Source organism: Artemia franciscana, chromosome 1 (assembly GCF_032884065.1).
Source record: "Artemia franciscana chromosome 1, ASM3288406v1, whole genome shotgun sequence".
Classification (NCBI taxonomy): domain Eukaryota; kingdom Metazoa; phylum Arthropoda; class Branchiopoda; order Anostraca; family Artemiidae; genus Artemia; species Artemia franciscana.
The window spans coordinates 22,749,394-22,772,413 of record NC_088863.1 but is presented as its reverse complement, the minus strand read 5'-3'; the positions used below and the strand labels follow the sequence as shown (position 1 = coordinate 22,772,413).

The following is a 23,020-nucleotide window of genomic DNA, read 5'->3' as shown; positions in this document are numbered from 1 at the left end:
TTGCGTGAACAAAAAAAAATGTTATCTGCATCTTTCTTTGAATTAAATAAAAGAAACAAGTTTTTTAACAGGAAGTAAGGAGCGACATTAAAACTCAAAACCAACAGAAATTACTTTGTATATGAAAGGTGCTCCTTCCTCATCAACGCCCCGCTCTTTACGCTAAAGTTTGACTCTTTGTGACAACTCTAGTTTTTAAAACAGTAAAAACTTTAGCGTAAAGAGCGGGGCGTTGATGAGGAAGCAGCCCCTTTCAAATACAAAGTAACTTCTGTTCGTTTTAAGTTTTAATGTTGCTCCTTACTTTTAGTTAGAAATTTTTTTTTTAATTTAATTACTTGATAAGCCCACTAGAACTGTTAGTTTTTATTTATGAACGTTTTTACACTAAAGTTTGAATTTTGTTCCAATTCTTTAAGAATGACCCCTGAATAACAAACACCATTACCATGAACTATTTGATAATCGACACCTTAAAAATTAGTAGTTTGAAAGCAATATGCGATTCAAAAGAATTTAATTTTATACTGATTTTAAGTATGTAAAGGTTAATAAATTTTCAGCTAATTATCGGGAAATTTTTTTACTTTAAAAAGTGTATGATTGGCGAGAAGGTTGCTAAAACACTCGCAAAAATTTAGTGCAATTTTGGTAAAAACTAGGCATAGAGTTCAACATACTCGATAACTCTAGAACAAAGGTGTAATAAATATATAAAAAGTGTTAAATTTCAAAATCTTTTTGAGATGGACACTCACAGATGCATGTACTATTATTTTTTTCGTTTTTTAGGTGTTGCCAAATATGCAGTCTCATGTTTTTTTTGTTCAAAGTGCTCTGCTTTTCGGACGACAGATTTAACCTTAAAAAATGCAAACATTTTATGCATGTAAATAGCGGTATGTAGTTGAAGACACTGTATATTTAGAAACCCTACCATTTTGACTAGAAGAGCCTGAGAATTTTCAATGAATGTCTTTCATTTAAAAATAAATTAAAAATAAATTAATAAATAAATTAAAAATATTTTTTTTAAATAAAGAAAAGAAAATCAGCTTTGTAATAACCTAGCAAATGTACATCCGCCAGTGTGTGGGTAAAACAGGGTATTTGACCTGACTTTTTTTAGTATTTCTGATATTTATTTTACTTTGTTGTAATTATTTTAATATCCAATATTTACAAAGTATTATAATATTTATACTAAAAATTAATACTATTTTAGCCAGCTTGAAAGAGTCTACTTTGAATGCAGCACTCAGGGATACTCTTCTTCGATGTCTTTCGGATAGTGACTTTTCCGAAGACCGCAGCGTTGAATTAGTACCTACTAAGACAGGTGAATTTTGTTTCCGTTTTTATCCTACCGCTAATCTCCGCTTTCGTTGTAAACTCTTTCTAACGCTGAAACTACAGCAAAACAACACAGAATTTAAACTAAATACTTACTGACTGGGGGGAGGGCGTTTGAAAGGATAGATTTCAGAGGAGAGGGATTAAATTTAATCCTGTAAGTAGGCTGCTTACATAATTAAAATAGAAAATACTGAAAAAATCCAAAATCATGATATATATAAGGAGCCTTACCCCCATCCAATATTCTTTCTTCGTGTTAACACCATGCCTGTATAATTAAATAGAGGTTTAACCCACGGACTATTTTATATAAAATCTTTGTTCGCATTGGATATTATAGAATCAGTATAAAAAAAAATACCATCACTAGTTTGCTAGCATCTTTTGTTCAATTATCTCTCATTGGAAAATTAGAAAAAAATCAGTGATTTATAGTTTTAAAGTATTACAATCCTCTTCCTTTGCCTTTATAAATCTTCTGGTCAACTTTTAAGAGTAGAACGCATGTGTACCTATGTTGAGGAGTGATAGGCCTATTAATGGAGAATAATGGTTATTGCTTTATTGCTTATCAGAAAAATCAATATTTAGAAAAGTATTTACATAAGTTTCAATCAAAGAAAAATCAAAGAAATATGAAATGAGAAAATTTTGTTGATGCGCATTTATGTGTAGTGTCTTTTTTTATATGTTTTTCAGAAGTATTAACTATTTTGTGACAACGGCGTAGCACTTCGTATGGCAAAAATATTCTATTGAAAAGGCTCAATAATCAATCATCTTTTTAAAAACAATATTCATCTTTTTAAATGTATTTGCACGGGGACAAAACTTAGCTCGCTGAAGCGAGTTTTAAACACAAAAAGCGTGGCTGGCATACCCACCTTCCCTATATGGAAAATTCCACCCATGGATAGGCCCCCCACAGGATATATTCCCTACAGAAATGGAATCCCAATACCCAGACTTACTACAAAAGCCTTTTTGTGAAGCTTTGTAAAGTTTTAAACCTTTTCGTGAAGTTGTACTGACATTTATTTTATTTTATTGCCTAGTCATTTCGTGCTCCTGAACTATCCAAAGGAATTAAATATATAAAAAACAAACAAATTTTTTCAACTTAAAGTAAGAAGCAACATTAAAACTTAAAACGAACCGAAACTACTACATATAAATGAAGGGTAGCCCCCTCCTCAACACCTCGCTCTTCACGCTAAAGTTTTTTTTTAGTACTTTTTAAAAAAAAAATCTTATTGTTCTAATTGAACAAACCCTGTGTTTCAGGAGTCATTCTTAAAGAATTGGGACAAAACTCAGACTTTAGAGTAAAGAGCAAGGTGTTGAGGAGGGGGTAACCCCCTCATATACGTAATAGTTTCTGTTCGTTTTGAATCTTAATATTGCTCCTCACTTTCAGTTGAAAGAAGCGTGTTTTTTTTTGTTTTTATTTCCGATCGTTTTTTAAATAATGCATGGAAATCTAGCTCCACATCCAAGGAAAAATCCCTCCTTCCCACGAATATATTCTCTAGAGTTTGCCCTTAACATTTCCAAGCATATAATTGAGTCGGCCATGAAAAAGCAAGACATTAGAAGAATTTCGTATAGGAATTCTGGCAAATTCCCCTAGTGTAAAATTTTCCCTGAAAAATTCACCTCCTGATAACTTCTCTCCTTATGGAAAATTCTTCCTTTAGAGAAAATTCCCCCATCATAAAATTCCCCCCTCCACCCGAAAATGTATGCATACTTTCCTATATCAAATACTATGCGTGAGTAATTGGCAGATTTCATAACTTAAAGACCTTTCCCAAGGGAATGTGAGGTGTCTTGTTATCTCCAAAGGTATAGGTATTCGACCTTTCAACTACACCGAACAAAATGGCTATCTCAAAATTTTAATCAGGCGATTTTGAGATAGCAGGGGCGTTGGAGAGGGCCTAGTTACTCTCCATCATTTTTGGTCAATTAAAAGGGGCACTAGAACTTTTAATTTCCGTTTGAATGAGCCCTCTCGCAATATTCTAGGGGTACTATTTCGGTACGACTATCCCAGAAAAAAAATACAGACAAACAAATAAACACGCGTCAGTGAACTTTCTTCTAGCAAATAATACAAAATTCCACATTTTGTAGATAGAATTTTGAAACCTCTACAGTGGGGTTCTCTGATACGCTGAATCTGATGGAGCAATTTTGAATAAGATGTCTTAAACTTTTGGGGGATATTTTCCCCTTTTTTCAAAAATCATGCAAATTTTTTTACTCTTGTAACTTTTGGTCGATAACATTAAACTTTATTAATTTTATATATTTGGAATCAGCATAAAAAGCCAATTCTTATGATGTATCTATTGGAATCAAAATTCCATTCTTAAAGTTGTGGTTACTATTGACCCGGGTATCTCCTTGCTGACACTTCATTACCACGAACTGTTTGAAAACAAACTTGCTTTACTAAAAATCTCATCCGAAATAATAATATTTTTAGTGGAACATCTTGCTAGGTCACTCTCGAATTTCAAGTGATGTATTCTCTCAACCTGCAAGGTTATATCTAAGCATTAGTTTTTACTTCTCACTAATTTTTTTAAGATCAGGTGAATTCTTCTGGTAAATCTGTTGTTGATAATAAGAAAGGGATCCCTCTACCCAAACAGGAGAATTAGATGTGAAGTTTGACCAACGAGTTCGTGGTAACGAGCTGTAAGTAAAGAGCAACTTAGTCCCACAGTAACAAAAACTCTAAAAACGGAATTTTGATAACAATAGATACATCAAAAGAATTGTCTTCTTATGCTGATTTTAGACGAAGAGAAGTGAAAGAATAGATGAGAAATATATAATTTGTTTAAATATGAACCATAAGCCAGAACTAGGATAATTACTTTTACTTCTCATCACTTTTGGTGGGATCAGACTGTGCGTTTGGTAGATGTCTTGATTACAATGATTTTAGGACACCTCAGCAAGTTGTCCCGTTGCAAGAAGTTATTCTTGTCACCGTCTGCAAAAGTTGTCCTCATTCCCAAAAAGCAAAGGAGTTATCTCCTTTCCTACTAAATCTAAAAACGTCTTCGGGTACATGGGTGTACGTAGCTTCTTCTCTAGGGGGGGGGGGGTAGCCTGTTCTGTGATAAAAGGCAGGGGAGCTGAAGTTATATTAGCAGCTCACAAAACCTTACTTTGTCAGCAAGTTCTATAATACCTGTGAAATCTTTATTAATAAGTAATCGACAAAAATCATAAATTATCAATGAACTTCAGCATTAATCTTCTTGAATTATAGCTAAATCTTTTCAAGACGTGTGGATAATTGCTTCTTGTTTAGCTTTTATTCTGTCATTCCAGCTATTCATTTATAGATTTTTCCACCATCTACCTTTTATCAACTTCTTTTTTTAGCCATCTATCTTTTTCAACTGCTTTTTCAACCACTTACTTTTTCACCCATATCTAGTGTAAACTTGAAGTTCTAGGGGGAGGGGGCAGTGGCTCCTCCCGCTCTTACCCCTCGTACGTCCATGTGATGACAAGAGGTTAAAGTGCAACTGCGACAGAAGCTTTTACTTCTTATCAAGTTTGGCTGAGATCTGACGACGAACTTTGGTTGATCTGCGAATGGCAGGATTCGAAAAAACCCTTCCCTACCCCTAACTTATGAATTCGTTCGCAACTGGACTTGTGTCAGTATAATTCAGAGTCTAAGCTTTATAAACTTAAAATATGTCCGAAGTTTCGTTTAAAATCTAAAGTTTTATAAACATCAAAGCAAAAGTCGAAGTTTGGGATTGCCTATTGAGCTTTAACGAATCCTTTTCTAGAATCTTATTATAAATGTAGGAATTTTCTATTCAGGTCTCTAAGACATAATTCCATGGTCTACATGAATCTAATATATGACAAACTAGGCCCCTTCCAAGCAACAGCAAAAGGGCAGCTAACCAATTGCTCTTTCAACGTTGCTTGGAGAGAGCCTCTTTTATTTTAGTTTGAGTTTTGGTTTGTGTATATTTTGTCCTGAGGACTTTGTCTGTGTTATGTATCCATTGTTTTCTTTGCTTCATTGAAGGTGGTTGAGCAGAGATGTCGACTGAAATTTTTGTCATTTTTCTTTCTATAGCTTTTAAAAGCTATTAATCTTTCTTTCACTAGTTGGATTTATCATCGTGATACGTTAAGATTCTTTGCTTTTCTTTTTTTTTGTCCGGCCAAAAATACACCCAGATTTCCCTTTCGGGAAGTGCCCAGCTCACTTCGTAGGAGGGAGCCCTAATCGTGAAAGAAAACCTTCATAAAGCCTTACAAAGCTTTAATCTCTAAATACTCGTCTTAATTTTCGATTGTTTAGTTCTTTGGTTAACAAATTAGCTTGAATTCCTAATTAATTATTTGTCTCTTTATTCAGACGACCTTTCTCCAACCGTGTATGTTATAACCCCTACGTTTCGCCGTCCAGAACAAATTCCAGAATTAACTCGACTAGGTCAGACTCTTAGACAAGTTAAAAACTTGCATTGGATTGTTGCAGAAGATGCTCAAGTCTTGACACCAGTTGTAAGGACAACAGTCGAAAAGATGGGAATTCCATATACATTACTTGTCGGTGAGTTTCTCTTCTTTCTGTGTTCAAACAACATCGGACTTAGCAACCGGTGCTAATCAGCCCCCTCCCCCTTCCGGAAAATTCCTCATCGAAACCTCCCTCCAATGTTCCCCCGAATAATTTTGATTGTTCACTAGAAAGGAAATAAATGTTCTACTCACTTGTTAAGTAACAATAAAATATTGTGGAATGGTATTTTCTGCCATTCTGTGACGTAAAACAACAATTATAGCCCAAAAGGTGCTATAAAGCCAGCGAGTGAAAAATTCTGAGTTAAGTGAACGATTTGAAATTATCAAAAAACTATCCATTGGAAGATTCATTTAACACAGTTTTTCATTTGAGGCTTGATAAGATTATGTACAGTGTTGTGTAATTTTGCATTAATCATTATGGAGGAGAGCCGATGGATATTTGTGTAGATTAGGGGAGTGTATTTCTACTCTCAAAAATTGTGCTTCTATGCCCTAATTTTCTATCTCTAGGTGAGCCTTTAGATATTCATAGAAGATTCAGGGGTAGGGGGATTCATTGTGGGATGCGACCTTATATTCTGATTACTAACGGTACTGAGATGGAGAAGTGGAGGGGGTATAATAAGTAACAACAAGCAAATCATTAGGCTTAGAAATGGGGTAGCAAGAGCTACAAGGAGCTTTGTTGTCATTCAGATTTAAACAATAATATTTCTTATTTTCCTATTTATGTGTATCATTTGACGTAGTCTTGTTCCGCAGGGGGCGCTGCCATCCCCTACTAGTGTCCATGGGTAATGTCCCTATAAAAAAAAGGTTGGTTCAAGTAATACACCTTGAAATCCAAGAAAATTATGATCCTTCAATAAGATTTTGACGTTTCAGAACCCCTTCTGATATGAGGCAAATGGCTATCTTAAAATTTCATTCGGATGTCTTGAGGGAAAAGGGGCATAGGAGGGGGATAGTTTCCCTTCATTCTGTTTTGGAACTTAAAAGAGCACTTTAACTTTTAATTTTTGTTCCAATGAGTCCTCTCTAGATCTTTCAAGACCCTTGGTTCTGCACAATCATCCCTGGGAAAACCGAAAAAAAACACACATCCATGATCTTTTTTTGGCGTAAAATACATAACTCCAATTATTTGTAGATGAGAGCTTGAAACCTCTAGAGCAAAGTTCTCTGATTGTTTTGTAGTTAGGGAGGGGACAGGTTCCTTAAAGTAAATGTTCTAATGTCATAGCATCCTAAATCTCATTGAACCTTCAGACAAAAACAGAATTAGTTCTAAGGTAGGGGTGGAGGGTGAGATAGAAGTTGACATACAATAACTTTTGATTTCCGGGGATGTTTCTGGTTTACACTGTTATTAAGAAAGTAAAAAGTAGCACTGAATCCCAAAATCAGCTGAACTTATTCCATATAGGAGGTGGAAGTGCCCTTTTCTCATTCCCAGCCTCCCCTTCGTGGTCGTAAAAACTTCGGAGGATGCTCATTCGATCGAAAATAAAAATTTATATTCCTTTTTTTAAGTGTAAAGTAATTGGCGAACATCTGGCCCCTGTCCTGGAACTGCTTTTATATAAGGTCCTTTTGTTACCCCTTAGGACGTCTGATCGACATTTTGAGGTACCTAGTTTGTACTTTCTCTGTGGCTGCTCAATTTTGCGTGTGGGGAATTTTCCATGGGGGGTTGAATTATCCGGGATGAATTCCCCGAGGGGGTATTTCGACAAAAAGTTATTTCTTAGATCAGATTGCCTTTTGGTTTGCAAATTAAACAAATGGAAATATAGAAAAACGGGTATAATATTTTATAAAAGAAAAACAGGACAAAACAGGAAAAAATAAACAAACTTTTAATAATAATAAAAGACGAAATGTTTTAACTTTACTCCAGAAGCATTTTTAATGAAAAAACGACTAAATCAAATTAAACAGAACTTAAAAATCAAATAAAGGGTGAAAAGATATGAAATAAACAATAACACAGGCGAAAATAAAAAAAACGTATATAATAATAATATTCAAAACCTTTTTATATTTTTGCCTCAGTTTTTCTTTACCTCTTATTTATCTTTTATTTCGACAGCGCTATAATTCTGAAAGTTATAGTTTTTACAATTATGCACCTATTCTGTTGCTTGTTTGCCAAAGATAATCAAAATAGATTTAAAACATAGTGTTGCATCGGGGTCTTCATGGGTTTTCAATTTAAATTTTTTGAATTAATTGGATCTAGGATGATATTGAGCAGAAATTTTGGGCATTTATTCGAAATCAGAGTTATTTACAAAAGATTTTCAGTAAAGGTGAACGGAAAAAAGAAGAAGAAAGAACACTTTAAAAAAAAAATGAAGAATCTAAGGGTAAGCCTATATTTCTTTTTAATATCCAAGTTTGCCCTATACCCATGGCATATCCAGGGTTGGATTAAGGGTTTTGAGCACATCCCAGAAATGCTTGTCAGACTCGTTAAAACTGCAACAAAATACATATAAACAAATTTCTTGTGCGCTTTTAAAGTTGTTTTGCACCCTTCCTCCCACCCCGAAAAGAATATACCACCCTCCCCGAACAAAATCTTAGATACGGCCTTGGCCTATGCCATGCCTTCACCAGATCTACACTGTAACTGAAAAAACAAACATATCGAAAATTGAACATTTTATATTCCATTTTTTTAAACTCCTTATTTCGTTACGGCTGCATATCTGAAATTTATTTGTGGAAAGTATTTTATAATCTTTGATTATACCCTTAGCTTTGTCCTTAACGAGGCTTAATGACAAAAAACTTGACGTGATAAAAAAAACTGACAAAGATTTTTTTTACATTTTTTTCAAACTTTATCGTTGATTAGTTAGCTTAACTTCACTGGTCAGCATTACAATTAAGGAAGTTACGTATTAGGTAAAGCTAAAGGCGGTACTTCTGTGCCTGGATCGGAACCCCGTGGATTCAAATATCAAGTTGGGTAAAAAGCTTATTTTAGTACCCAAGAAATTTGAAAGTGTCTAAAAACCGGTATCCTGATCCATAATTTTGGTCTTTTAATAAATACAATAAAATAATTTAAGCTTTGTTTTCAGGCCACCCACATCCAACACATAGTTCGACACAGATTTTGCAGATTAGCGTTTTAAGCGCTGTGTTCGACGCGGCGAATGTCTTCTCAGAACCTCTGTTCGACCATGCTATTCTATCGCATTACAATTTTGAAAGAATCCATGTCCAACACGCTTGGAACCCCTAAGATGAAAACGCTTTAGTTTTGCTAGGTTCAACACGGAGAGCCTGAAAATGATTTTTGTCAAACCCGCTCAAAACACGTTTCAAACCTGCTAATTGAAAACACAACTTTAGATACAAAGATGGTACATTCAACGGGAACCAATAGGATCATTGTTTGAAAAAAAAAATTCTAGGAAAACAAAGATGAGAAAATTAGGTGGAAGAAAACAGGGAGCTACCAAGTATTTGTAACTGCTCTAACCGAGGAAAAGGGCAGGTAAACATTCGCTCAAAACGATGGAAACCTAACGGAATTACTTCTTCACTAAAATCAAATTTAATGGATTCCCTACAGTAACGAAAATAGCCAGCTCCTATCCAAAATTTAAATGCCTTTGGACCCTGAAGTCAACAAACTGCTACATCGAGCTTGGACCCCAAAGAACACTCACCCAGGTACCGGAGACGATTTTAGTCACAGCCTGTAGTGAATATGTTGAAAGTAAAATAATCAAAACCAAGGATGTTTTTGTAGTTGGGACAATCTTGAAGATTCCCTAACATGTCCAATAGCCAACAGCCTTGAAAATGTTCCGTAACTGATCAAGTAATGCTAATTGAAAAATAGATTACGAGGTTAAGCATTAAAATGAAGATTGATTAGAACACACGAAGCCATGAAATTGGAATTTGGTAAATATGGTTCTGGAATGCTAGCGAGTCTAAACATTCGTGAAGATACGCTAGATATTTTCTAAGGAGTTGTCTAAGAATAGTCTTAGGAACTCAGTTGATTGATAGTGTTGTAAATCCTGAACTCCCAAACAACATATATATTTCAAAAAATTTTCATGAAAGATGCCTGGAGTGACAAAATAATTCACTTTTTAATACTTTCCTTTGTTGGTACTTATTTGGATTAAGCGAATATTGGTGCCTCAATAGAATTTATGAGGTTTATATTAGCTACTCCTTTCTTCCTTTACTGATTAAAGTTGAACGAAGATTCCCTCAAGACGCAGATGTTATCAATTTTCTAAGATATACAGGTGTTACGTAAAGGTTACATAACGTCTGTTACGTAAATGGAGCTGAGGGTGACATAATCTTGCCTGACTTTGCTTCAGCATTGAAAAGAGTTCACTGTGTCAACATCAAGTATATTATTATGTAGTAATGGATGCTTTTACTCTATTGGATAGTGAAGGTGGTAACAATGGCGAAATGAAACCTAGAGAGTGCCAAATGCTGCAATAGAAATTACAATGGGTTGCCAGCTAATTCTAGAATAGGATGAAATACTTGCGGAATATGTTACATCATTAAGCAAATTCAAGTCGGAAGAACGGTCATGCTTTGAAGAAAAGGCGAATATAATGCATATACAAAGATGACAAGATGGATTAAATGCATTAGTGAAATATATTGATGACAATGGTCCAAATTAATCTATAAAAAAGGAGTGAGTTTGCTAATAGTGAGATCTATTGTTAGTCTATAGTCGGTGGTGAGAGTGTCAGGATTAAAAATTATTAGATTTGAGAGGCAAAAATCGTAAGGAATCTAGTGATTTCGGGAAATTGTTGATTCTCGTTGATGATTTTCTAGAGTTATCTCTTCAAAGGAAAATATTTTCTCAAAGAATACTCAACGATATATTAGAAATGACTCTCCGTCTTTGGGCTATTGTATGAGCTTTTACGTCGTGATCTAGATGCATTTACTCAATTTATTAATATATTAATTAAAACAAAACAAATTTTATTGTGGTTTTAGTTTTAATCAATACCTAGAGGGTCATTTTGCATGGCAACAAGAAATAACTCAAGTAAGTTTTGTGACGTCACTCAGTTACTCCTCCTAGAAGACATTTATTTTCCAGTCAGTTTGTTTTTAGAAGTGAGTCAGTCAACATCAAAAAATGTTTTATGTATATCCATTGTATTTGTTTACATTGAGCGGCTGGTCATCCTGTGAGAATTGCACTTTTGTTGATTACTATAATGGAAAGTGTAGATAATGCAATCCATGTAGATTGCAAAGAACATATGATGTGCAAATTAAAGACTGTAATTCATGTTTGAAAAGATTTGTGACTCTCATTACTAGAGGTTTCCTATGAGGTTTCCTATGCTCCAATGGTAACTATGTTAAATGTGATTTAATAGGAAAATACTTACACAGGCATGACTGCAACAAACCCTAAGCGTGATTTCAGTTTATTTTTAAGAGACTGGTATCATCGTGGTTTCAAATTGCTTTTCAAAGAAGAGCCATGTCTACGCCTCAATTGCGGGAATAATAAGAGAGTCTGGTTTTTAAGCCATCGCTGTAAAGATACCGGCCACTATAATTATAAACCTACTGACTTTTATTTGGCTGTTACAGAAAGTGATTCTTCATATGAAAATTTAATGTGCAACATTGCTTCAAATAAGCAAATTGAAACATGCGAATTTTAAAATATGAATCAGAATAGTATTATTGACTTTACGAAGAGAAATAATCAAAATGAAGTTATATTATATTGTAGAAAATATATGTGACCCTTACTTTGCATACCAAGATGAATACAAGTTGAATCCTGACGAGCTGACGTTACTTATCATTTGTGATGGTTTATCATTTATGATGATCATTTGTGATGTGGTACGTCGAAGAAGAAATCTAGAGGACACAGAGTTTTGTACATAAAAATTGTATTGATAAACAAATTTACAAATATTTTTAATGCATTTCACTCTTAGGGCACTGAAATTTGTATTATACAAGTAGGAAAGTTTATTTTCTACAAGAAAGTCGTTCAATCGAGGATTGTCGCCATAAATGCTAAGGAATTTACTGTAAGTATATCTCCAACATAGATAAATAAAATATAATAGTACATGAAAAGCACAAATTTTGGTTGATAAATATTGTATGTCTTCCAATTTTGAATAATTGATTTTTCACTTGGCTCAAGAAATTTTTTAATGTGAGGCGCGTAGAACGTATACGGTAGGCCAAGTGGACCCAGAAATTCAATATTCTTTGCCGCTTGAAAGATGCAGAGCCAATGTCTTGTCTTTATAGTTGATGCGCTACTATTAATAGTCATAAGGGTGTTGTTAACGCTTTGAATATGATCAAGGAAATCTGAGGGTATGCAATAACATTTGTGTTGGGATATGTAGGGATCCAAATTGAATACATTCATTATTTGAATTGCGTTCATAGTGCCAAGTCTAATAGAAAACTGCCATCAGGGGTAATTTCCCAATAGTTTTCAAATTTATTTTGCGTGATTAATGCAATACTTTCTTCAAATCGTTTGGCAAAGGTGTATTCTAAACATACTTTGCCCGTTCAGACAATAGACATATATAGAGTACCGGACGAATAAAATAGGACGATACCATGAGTTTTGCAAAGATTTCTTCGGCTATACCATTTTCAAATAACTGTTAATCTCGATCTACGGACTGAATTGTCAATTCATACAAGATCCTGTTGTATATATCAAAGGATAAAGTGTAGAGTTCAATTCCATTTACTTTACATACAAGCGATAAAGGTCCAAACATTTCAAATCTATGTGAAGAATTTCCATGTCCATGATCCAACGACACTGGCACTTTTTACAGAAGCCAAAGCAGGCTTTGAAGAAAATTCACCATTTATAAATGATGAATCTTTGCAGTTAAGTGTACCCGTAGCAATATATCGTTTACTCATGATTGCATGAGGAACGAGCAATTCGGTATTATTTCCACTAACCCTTAATTTTTCAATTGCCAAAGTAACAGAACTCATAACTTGCAGTTTTCGTACATGAAGTATTGTCGAGGTGAGAGAGAGTGTCAAATCGGGTACAGTGCCAATCACTTTTCGCAATACTAAACTGGATGGAGCAAGTTGTAGAGTTATATCAATGTTAACAATGGGGGGCAACCATTGAGGTATATTGCATATCTCATTATTTATTTTCCCTACCAAGGATAAACCTTTAATTGTCAAATCTCTTAGTATACTGCTAGCGTCGGTGTCCGTTTTATATTCATATCAAATAGCCATAGCTCTCAATTTTTTGTAGGACACTGGAGTCATCAACATGAATTTTATATAACTTCCATGATTTGCATTGTTGCAAAATGTTGCAAACATTGTTGCTTGTGCTCTCCAACGTTCTATTTATGTAGTAGCTGATCTGTATAAACAAATTGTGTAGTATATAATTTTAGGATGATCCCTCGGATGCACTTGATTTTTCATTGTTAGATGTTTTGAGTATGACATGTAAATCTATAAATGTAGAAGTCAAATCTATGAAATAATCTTCACTAGAATAAGTTTGAAAATATACGTTTTCAGGGAGCGACTGTTGCGGATAAAATTGTTCATAGTAACAATGTTTTACACTCACGTATACATTTTCCACATTGAAAATAATTAGAGATGAGTTGAATGAAGGATGAGATTCTTTGTGTGGTAGATATGCTATTTCTTGGAAAACAAATCCTTTTTTCGGTCTAACAATTTTTACCTTTTGTTTCCTCTTTGACAAGACTGATGTTTTACGCTTCTGCCCTCAGTTGCGACTGATGAGTGATGAGGTATTTTTTGCATGTTTTAAACCTTTTCCGCTTTGTCGTGATTTCAATCACTCGCCAAGGGACCGCGTGCCAGACCTGAGATTTTGTGGAACACATTTTTTAAAATCCTTCCCAGACCCCGAATCGTTTAGATTAGAGGACGCAAAATCTGCGGCAGCCGATGCAATTTATTTTTTAGCGAGGGTTAATGCAGAGCGAGACAAATTAGCAAACCAATTTCCGAAGCTATAACCAGATGTAAACGAACGACCCCTTTAGTAGTCCTTTCCATGACCCAATTGTCGTGGTCCAAGACTAGCAACATAATAATCAATATCAGAATAAACAAAAGTATTTTTTTCTATTAGCCATCTCACTGAACAGGTCGGAAATGAGATGTAATCACATGCAAACCTTTCGTTATTGCTAGAGGATCGCCCAATTTGCTTCATAATGTCAACTAAAAGAGCTAAAAATACTAAATGTTGACTGAAATATATTGAAGATGGTTTATATTGTAGGGGTGAATGTGTTCATGTGTGATTTTTCATTCAATAACACACAGGAGGGGGACATCGGTATTACCAACTCTCGATGTCATGACAAAGGATGCGTACAGAAATATAAAATTTTCGGAGGAGAAGCCGGGGGAGTATTCTCCAAAATTGACCTGTTTCATACCACTGATGCTTTCGGCACTTACTCTCGGATATATTCCGTTTAAAACCAAGAACATATCTCAGACTATCGTTGAGATGAATCATTTCATTGTCAATAGGAGAGCTAACGTAAATTCTCCTCTGTTCCATTGAATAGTTGAATGTGAAGGCACCATTGTTACGAGCAGAGATTTGTGTATTGATACTACGACCCAAATCAGTCATACTACCATATTCTTTGTATTTTAAGGTGAGATGCAGGTATGTATCAGAGTTAAGTGACTTTATCCATTCCTCTTCCTCGCCATACTATAGCGAATCATTTAGTCTTACTTTATATCACATGTACGATTCATTATCAGGATATCATATGTATTGTTAGAAATACAATCAAAAAGAGCAACTTCATACTTTCTCTCAACTGTGATGGCAAGGAGAGTTTCGTCCAAAAATCACTTATTTTATTCAAATGGTCATAGAGGGGGTCAGAGACATTGGACATGAATTTCACATTAAAATCATTAGACATTTTGAACATCATCAGCGGCAATTCAAGATTCAAAATCGGAGTTGTATCCTAGCTAGTGAACAAGCAACTGTCTCTTACCCTTGCGGGTTTGAATCTTTAATATCTTTTCAATTTGATATATTCTAATGGTTTTGACTTTTTGTAATTCATAATCAAAAAAGCCAATAAGAATCTCGTCATCTTTCATGTCAGGTATACGATACTTTACGGGTTTATTGTCTAGGACTTTTGACACTTTAACAAGTTCAGTGGATCACAAGTAATTTCCCTTTTCAAAAATATTACTTGTTCGATTAATTGCAACTGTCTCAGCAACATTAAATTTTTTCTTCACAACCTTTTCATTGGAATATTGTTTAGGTAAATGTAAAGTTTATTGTTAATGTGATGAACTTCATAAGGCCTAACTTCACGGACTTGTGAAGTTCCTTCATAAGGAACTTCATGGACTTTTGACGTACTTCATAAGGCCTAATTTTATCTAAATCTTGAATAAAAGCAGCTGTGTTTTTCGATGTGCAAATTCTTAAGATTAAACATAAGTTCTTAAACTACATTGGCCTTCCATAACATAAGGAAATAAAACGATCGAAAATGGGATTTTTATAGGCCAAACAAAAATACTGAAGAAAACAAAGAAAGCGAATATCTCGAGAGAACAACCGCCTCTCTTCTTCAGCGAAAAAAAAATAATAGGATCAAGAGAAAAGACGAAAACCAAAAAAAACGTGGAAAATACTTTTTGTAATAGAAGATAGACAGTTGTTCCCTCAAAATGTTCGCTTTCTGTGTTTTCTTCGGTATTTTCATTTAGCCTTTAAAACCCCATTTTTGATCGTTTTCTTTTTTTGTCTTGAGATTAAAAGTTGAATAGTTATTATCAAATGCTCAGCCAATGCCGCCTTAATCGCAATATAACTATGATAGAGCATTTTTAAATGCAGATTAACTTTTTCACTACCTCGATCTGTTGGAATTTCTTATAAGAATCTTGTGCGAAGACAGATTCAAGAGGTCTATCAACTTCATCACCTCTCTTTTGAACGCAATGGAATGGCATAGGTATAGCGACTAAAAACACTGATTGCAAGTAAAATGTAATTTTACGGTCTATTATGACGTTGTTGCAACGGGAAAAGGCTCTAGTTTGTCGATAATGATTACTTCGAGTTCTATGATTTCGCTGAAGAGTGTAGCTGGGTTCATTTTGGAAATACTCCGTCGCCAACTTCTTTTCAACTCCGTTGACTCAGGTATGTGTGTTGGGGGGACCTACACCTCCCGCTTTACCAATATTTGCATAAATATGTTTCAAAACTTAAGCCATTTTGAACGTAAACGCGATGTGAAGTGACCGCTACCCTTTTCCATACTAAATAATGTAGAAAGACGCTTTCGCTTAATACCCTTTACATCATCACCAACGCTTGGCATGCCTTCCGATAATGACATATATTTCGGTATTTCTTCGTATTTCCTTAATCAATTTAAAACATGTTTATTCCCAATGAGAATTTTTGGAAAATTTGATATAAAAATTTATACAAATGACTATCGCAAGGCTCAAGTCGATTGCGATACGCAATCAAATCAATTAAATTGTAGGGCTTTCCGTGGATTAGAACTTCGTTCTTTTTGTCGTCAATTTTTAAATGTTCATCTTCATCGAGATTAGTCAAGAGTCTTTTACTTTGCTCATGATAGGAATGAGGCATTAGGTGTACAATACTTGATGAAACTTGAGGTAATTCTTCTTCTTGTTTTGGCGGTGTTGGCGGTGGTGATGTTTGTGGTGAATTTCTAGGCTGATCAATTACATTTACTTGGACCGGTCTTTCACAGTAGGGTTTTTGCCTATCGACCGTCGAAGAGCATTTTGAAGCCAAATTAATCTTTTATCACATGCAATTATTTCATTTTTAATAAATTTTTCAAAAGTATCTTCAAAGTGCTCTTTTGGTGAAAGAGCCAGCTCAATTGGCTTCGATTTGTACGGTTTGGCCATTTCTAGAGAATAGTGTTTACAGCCCCTGCGATTATTGGCAGTAACAATTAAAAGAAACTACCACCCGCCTGAACAAGCCGTTTTCTTTTAAAATATTTTCCTTTCTTTTTGCAAGCTAGGGCAACAAGCGGAATACATCTTCTTGTTTAATGCTATAAGAGAACTCGAATCGCGAAAGACTCTATAGACAATATAGTAAGTAAGTGCAAAGTGTTCTCAAACATTTACTTTGATGAAAGAGATTATGGAGATTAACAGTTACAGAAATTTTTTCATGATGAGATCTGACCGTGAACAATAGTAACACCTCCTGAGACTATTTTTCAATGGATTCAGCTAAATCATCCATAATCAACCACGAATTGGTTCAATAATATTAAGCACGCCAATTCCACATATGAATTTTGTGTCTGGCGTAACACTCTTTATTTTATCATAGGACGTTTTGCCATATACTATGGCAATATTAGATATTTTTAGATTCACAAGGATATTTTAGATACATATAGAGCACATTGTATCTTAATATAAATAAATGCACTACAATTTTTAAACAACATATTTACATAAGCACTTGGAAATATATTTACATGTATAATAAAAGCACTAGGACAATTAAAAAGGCACTTGATAAATGGTCTCACTCGGAGGCCCAGACGTGACCGGACCCCTCCAGAGTACGGGGCGGACAGAACGGCAGCCAGAAGGGTTGGCGCCCACTGTGGGCTGGGGCGATGCTGGTAAATTCATAGTATAGTATTAAGCACTTTGAAACAATGATTCTGCTTTGCACAAAAAAATAAAATATATAAATAAAAACGTGCAAAAACACTACTGATAAAAACTCTAGAAAGCGATCAGAAGCACACATTGCTGAGCTGGAGACTGATCGGACCACCTCCCGTGAAATTTTGAGCTTTCTCCGGACAAAGACGCTTTCTGTGCTCTATGCACACGTTTCAATCGGAAGTAATGAAATGGCCGTGTAGTTGAAATAGTAGCTAAAGCAAAAATTACAGTTTTTAATAATCGAAGGTGTAATAAAAAAAAGTTAAGCTTGAGTGTCGAGCTCGAATAGTGGGTAATGAAACGAAACATCCATTTTTAAGAGTATAAAATAATGCCAATAGGAATAACTGATCAGTAAATAATAGCTTTAAAAATTAGGCATTCTTAAATATTTTTAATAAATCGTGATTGATAAATTTTACAATATATAATTATATTTTAGCTCCCATGCCAGATGAATACATTTCCAAACCTGGTCACAAGCCAAGGGGCGTCTCCAACCGCAATGCAGCATTACAGTGGCTGCGAAGCAATAACATAACAGAAGGCGTTATTTATTTTGCTGATGATGACAATAGTTATGACTTAGAATTGTTTGAAGAGGTAAGAACTATGTTTAAGAACCTTTTCCCCTCCATATCAAAATGAGTATCTTAATGGTCGTCAAATTACAATTTAAAACTGCATTCTTTAGCCTCGAATCTTCCTTTAGTATGAAAGCTTTTCACTTGCAAAGTTTTCCAAAAAGAAAATTCGAAAAAAAATAAACAAAAGAAAGGATTCCTTTTATGAAGAGTGAAACATATAAATAGGCCAAATCAAAAGCAGATCAAAACTGGAAATGCGGACTCTGCTGAGACACTGAAAATTTACAGTAAAGCTGTAATGATAATACGCTAAAGTATTTTAAATGTCTTAATAGGTCGTAGATTCCTAGAAATTCTAGTTTTCTTCCTTAAAAATGAAAATGGCTTTGTTTTAACTGGATTAAAAGCTGAAAAACGGGGAGATAGGACACAGGAGCCTAAATCTTAATGGAAATTGTTCATTTTATTGCTTTCCCAGGGTAGGGCAACTCTTATCCTCTGGCACCTCTTTTCCAACGTCCATGATCTTAGGAAAAGTTTAATTTTATGTGCGTCTTCTATATTTAGCAAACTTGAAGATGGTGTTCGAGGGTGTCTGAAGCGGGGGAGGCAGATAAGACCTGACACTTGCCACATCCCCTTTCTCTTAGAAGTTAATAAATAACGACTTTTTAAATGTTGTGATGAAATATGACTTTTTGGTATGTGAATAGCTTTTCTATGACCTATGTTTCCCTTAAGCTTGCTCCGAAACAATGTATCGGGGTAACCAAGACGGTATGAGTAATTTCATAATGTTAAAATCCATATAAAAGTTTATAATACAGAAAAGAGACTGAGCTCTTTTAGAATTTAATTGGTGGAGGCTGCCCCCGCATCAATTCTTGCTCGTTATGCTAAAGTCTTACAGTTCTTTGAAAATACTTGTCATTCAAGTTCAATGTCCCTTATGTTTGAGCAGTCTTTCTCAAAGAATTGTGATAAAGCTCAAACTTTAACGTAAGAAAGAAGGGTTGAGGCAGGGATAGCCCACCAATATACTGAATAATTTCTGTTCGTTTTAAGTTTTAATGTTGCTCCTTACATTCAGTTAAAAAAAACTTTTTTTCTCATTTAATTTCTTGCCTTTTTCAAATCACGCCCGGAAATTCCCTTTCCTATCCCTGTTTAAAATTGCTTCTGTAATTTTCCTCTCGGAAACTTTCCTACCACAGAAATTCTCCTCAACGATAAATCTTCGCAGAAATCTCCCGCCCAAAATATTTCCGTATATTTGTCAATAATAAAAACTGTATGTCAACAATGAGCAAATTGCGTAACTTAAAGACCTTTCTTCGGGGACTATGAGAGGTCATGTCATTCTAAAAGCAAATTTATTCGATCTTTCAACTATACTGAATCAAATTGCTATCTCAAACTTTTGATCAGATGTCTTTGTGGAAAAAGAGGCTTGGGGGGGCTAGTTATCCTCCAGTCTCTTTGGTTGCTTGAAAAGGGTGATAGAATTTTTTATTTCCCTTCGAATGAGCTTTCCCCCAGTCTTCTAGGACCATTGTTCAACTCGATCATCCCTGGAAAAAAAAACAAGCAAACAAATAAACACGTATCCGGGATCTTTGTTTTGGCAAAAATTACAAAACCTCGTATTTTTGAAAATAGGAGCTAGAAACCTCCACAATAGGGTTCTCTGATATTCTGAAGCTGATGATGTGATTTTTATTAACATCATTTTATTTTGGGGGGGGTGTTTCTCTCCTTTTTTTCAAACTTTATAGTAATAAGTTTTAAGATATATTTGTTCATTTATGTATGTACAAGTTATCTTAATGTTTGAAATGGTTGTTTATTTAATTTCTGTCGTTTTGGGTTCCATTTATTCCATAACAATAATTTTTGGTCGTTTTTAGTTTGAATTACTGTGAGAAATTATTTCTGCTGGTATTAAACCTAATATGGGTTTTTATTTTTCTTTGGAACAACATCTTAGTCGGAAATTTATTTAATTATTCCGCAAAAAAAAAGGAAAAAAAGATATGGGTTCGGCTTAAAATTGGGCCATAAAAGCCAGCAAACTTTTTTTGTAGGGCTTGAAATTTGAAACCATAAGTTCCTGGCTAAGTGAGCCCTAGTGTACAAGAGGAACCTTAGGTTTTGCACTCAGACCCCCTCAAAATTGCGGCCCCAAAGAGTCAAACACTTTTTTTTTCCTATTGGCTTGAAACTTCCAAAGCTCTTTGACTGGGCTAAGGAAACCATGCACTTTTTTTGGAGGGGCTTTGTGTCAAGACAGTCGAGGCAGTCCCCTTGATATCTTTCCGTGTTATGGCCATATTATCATTGATAATCAAACAGTTCATGGTGAGGATCTGTAAGTAAGGATTGGCTGGCTCGGCCCAATAGTAACCAAAGCTCTAAAAACGGAATATCGACAATAATAGATACATCAAAAGAATTTGTTTTTTAAGCTGATTCCAAATATATAGAACACATTAAGTTCATCGTTACCCGCCAAAAGCTACGACCCAGAGAAAATTTACCTGGTTTTCAAAATAGGAAGAAAACATCCCCAAAAAGTCAAGTAATTTTAATAAAAATCACACCAGCACATTCAGCTTATCAAAGAAATCTACAGCAGATCTTTCAGGCTCCCATATGCAAAAGCATGGAATTTGGTATTTTTCCACAGAAGAAAGATAACGGATGCGTGCTTTCTTTGTTAGCTTTTTCCCCAAGGGGTGAGGGATCGAAAACGGGAAAGGACTCATTCGAATGGAAACTAAAAGTTCTAGTGCGTTTTTTAAATGAACAATAATACTAAGGGGACAACTAGCTCCCTCCCATGGCCCTTTCCCCTCCAAAGACATCCAATCAAAGTTTTTACATAGCTATTTTGTTCAGCATAGTTGAAAGGTTCAATGATTAAGCCTCAGGGGATGAAATAATCTCCCCTCTGCTCCCATGGAAAAGCTTTAAGTTTTGAAATTTGCCCGTTGTTTACATATGGTATTTGTTATTGTTAAGTATACATACTTTTTTCGGGGGGGGGCATTTTTTGGCAGGGGAGATTTTTCACTGGGAGAATTTTCTGAGAGAAGGGAGTTTCAATTGGTGAACTATTCAAAGGAAATTTACAGGGGGGTGCATTTGTCATAATTCATATATCAAATTCTTTTTATTTGTCTTATATTTGCTTGGTAGCTCAATTTTACATATGCAGTTGTTCACGAGGAATTGTCTGTGGGAAATTTTTCCGGAGGGGGAGTTTTTTGGCAAGAGAAATCCTCCAAGGGGAATTTCCATGGTAGAATTTTTCCATAGAGGGGGAGGAGAATCCCAAGAAAACTTTTCTACATAGGGAGGGTTTCTGGCATAATTTGAAAATAGATCAAAAATTAAATAAAAAACAAGTTTTTTCAAATGAAATTAGACCAAGGAGAATTTTCCATGTGGTATTGTCCCCATGAAATTTTCTGGGAGAATTTTCAGCAAGGATGGAAATGTCTGGAAAATTTTAGCAGAAGAGGAACTTCTCATGGAGAGGGAGGTGGATTTTCAGTATTCTTTGAAAAACAATGAGTGTTTCAATTGAAAGTAACGAGCAACAGTAAAACTTACAAGAAACAGAAATTATTCTGTGTACAAGGACGGCAGCCCCCCTCGTATGCGGAACATGCCCCCCCTCACATGCGGAACAATGTTTCTTCGTTTTATGTTCAATATTGTTCCTTACTTCCAGTTGGAACAACATGTTTTATTTATTTTACTTACTAACAAATCGCTGCAATACCAAGCCGCTTGAGTTTAATAAAAATTTAGTAGACCAAATTCGTCCCTAATCTTGGTTGCATGCTGGTTATTTTGCTGCTGATGTAGCTGCTGATGCAGCTGATGATCTCAATAAATTGGATGTCCAACGACCAGGGGGTATTTTTGGGGGTAAGGGATGAGCTGGGTGGTACGAATTTTCAAGTCTTTGTGCCTCAATAGGTCATGTAGATGAAGTATGAACAATCTGCAAAAGTAAATTGCACACAAGCGAAAAAAGATATGGGGTCACTCCCTTTGATGCCACTAACGAATAACGAATAGTGGTCACTGCCACTAACGAATATAACGAATAGTGGTCGCTGCCACTAACGAATATAATCAAAAAGTAAGTAAATTCAGGTGTTTTCCAAATTCATTTTAAGACTTCTCATTAAAAGATCTTTCCAATCTTCCAAAAAAGCGAATTTATAAGGATTTTTTCCTTCGTTTTTGTTAAAATTTTATTACTTTATTTTAGTTATAATTCTAGTCATAAATCATTAGTCTTTTTTACATTCTTTTGGATAAGGCCGTGAAACCTAATACATTTATCTTGTTTATAATCAAGCAAAGCAGAAATATCAACAGGCCCGCGGCGATATAAGCTTACCGTCTAAGCAGATAAAAACAATAAAGTGTTACTAATTAAAATATACAAATATCCTTATTTGTGAATAAGCCAAGTTTAGCCTATAACCGTATTACATTCTCTTCTTCCAAAAAATAGTGACTGGATAGAATTATTCCTTGTCTCCACATAAACTATTGCACTCACAAAGGGATAACTGAAACTGAACACGATTAAGCTGTTCAGTTTTAAACAATGATTTTGAAATTAAAAGATCAGGATAATATTTAAGGTTATGAGGTGTATAGGCTACTCAGCTGGGGAGAGAACTAAG

General features: G+C 34.9%; 1 protein-coding gene across 2 annotated transcripts in view; it reads left to right on the top strand.

The window, feature by feature from the left end:
- The window catches only part of LOC136027018 (galactosylgalactosylxylosylprotein 3-beta-glucuronosyltransferase P-like), a 99,718-nt gene that overhangs the window by 22,936 nt on the left and 53,762 nt on the right, over positions 1-23,020 (top strand). Inside the window, exons 3-5 of one of the 2 annotated variants that reach the window (XM_065703925.1) lie at positions 1,226-1,339; positions 5,765-5,962; positions 18,167-18,327. In XM_065703925.1, coding sequence (XP_065559997.1) covers positions 1,226-1,339; positions 5,765-5,962; positions 18,167-18,327 — 473 coding nt within the window. The remainder of the gene's footprint in view (positions 1-1,225; positions 1,340-5,764; positions 5,963-18,166; positions 18,328-23,020) is intronic. The other variant, XM_065703935.1, reaches the window with a different exon arrangement.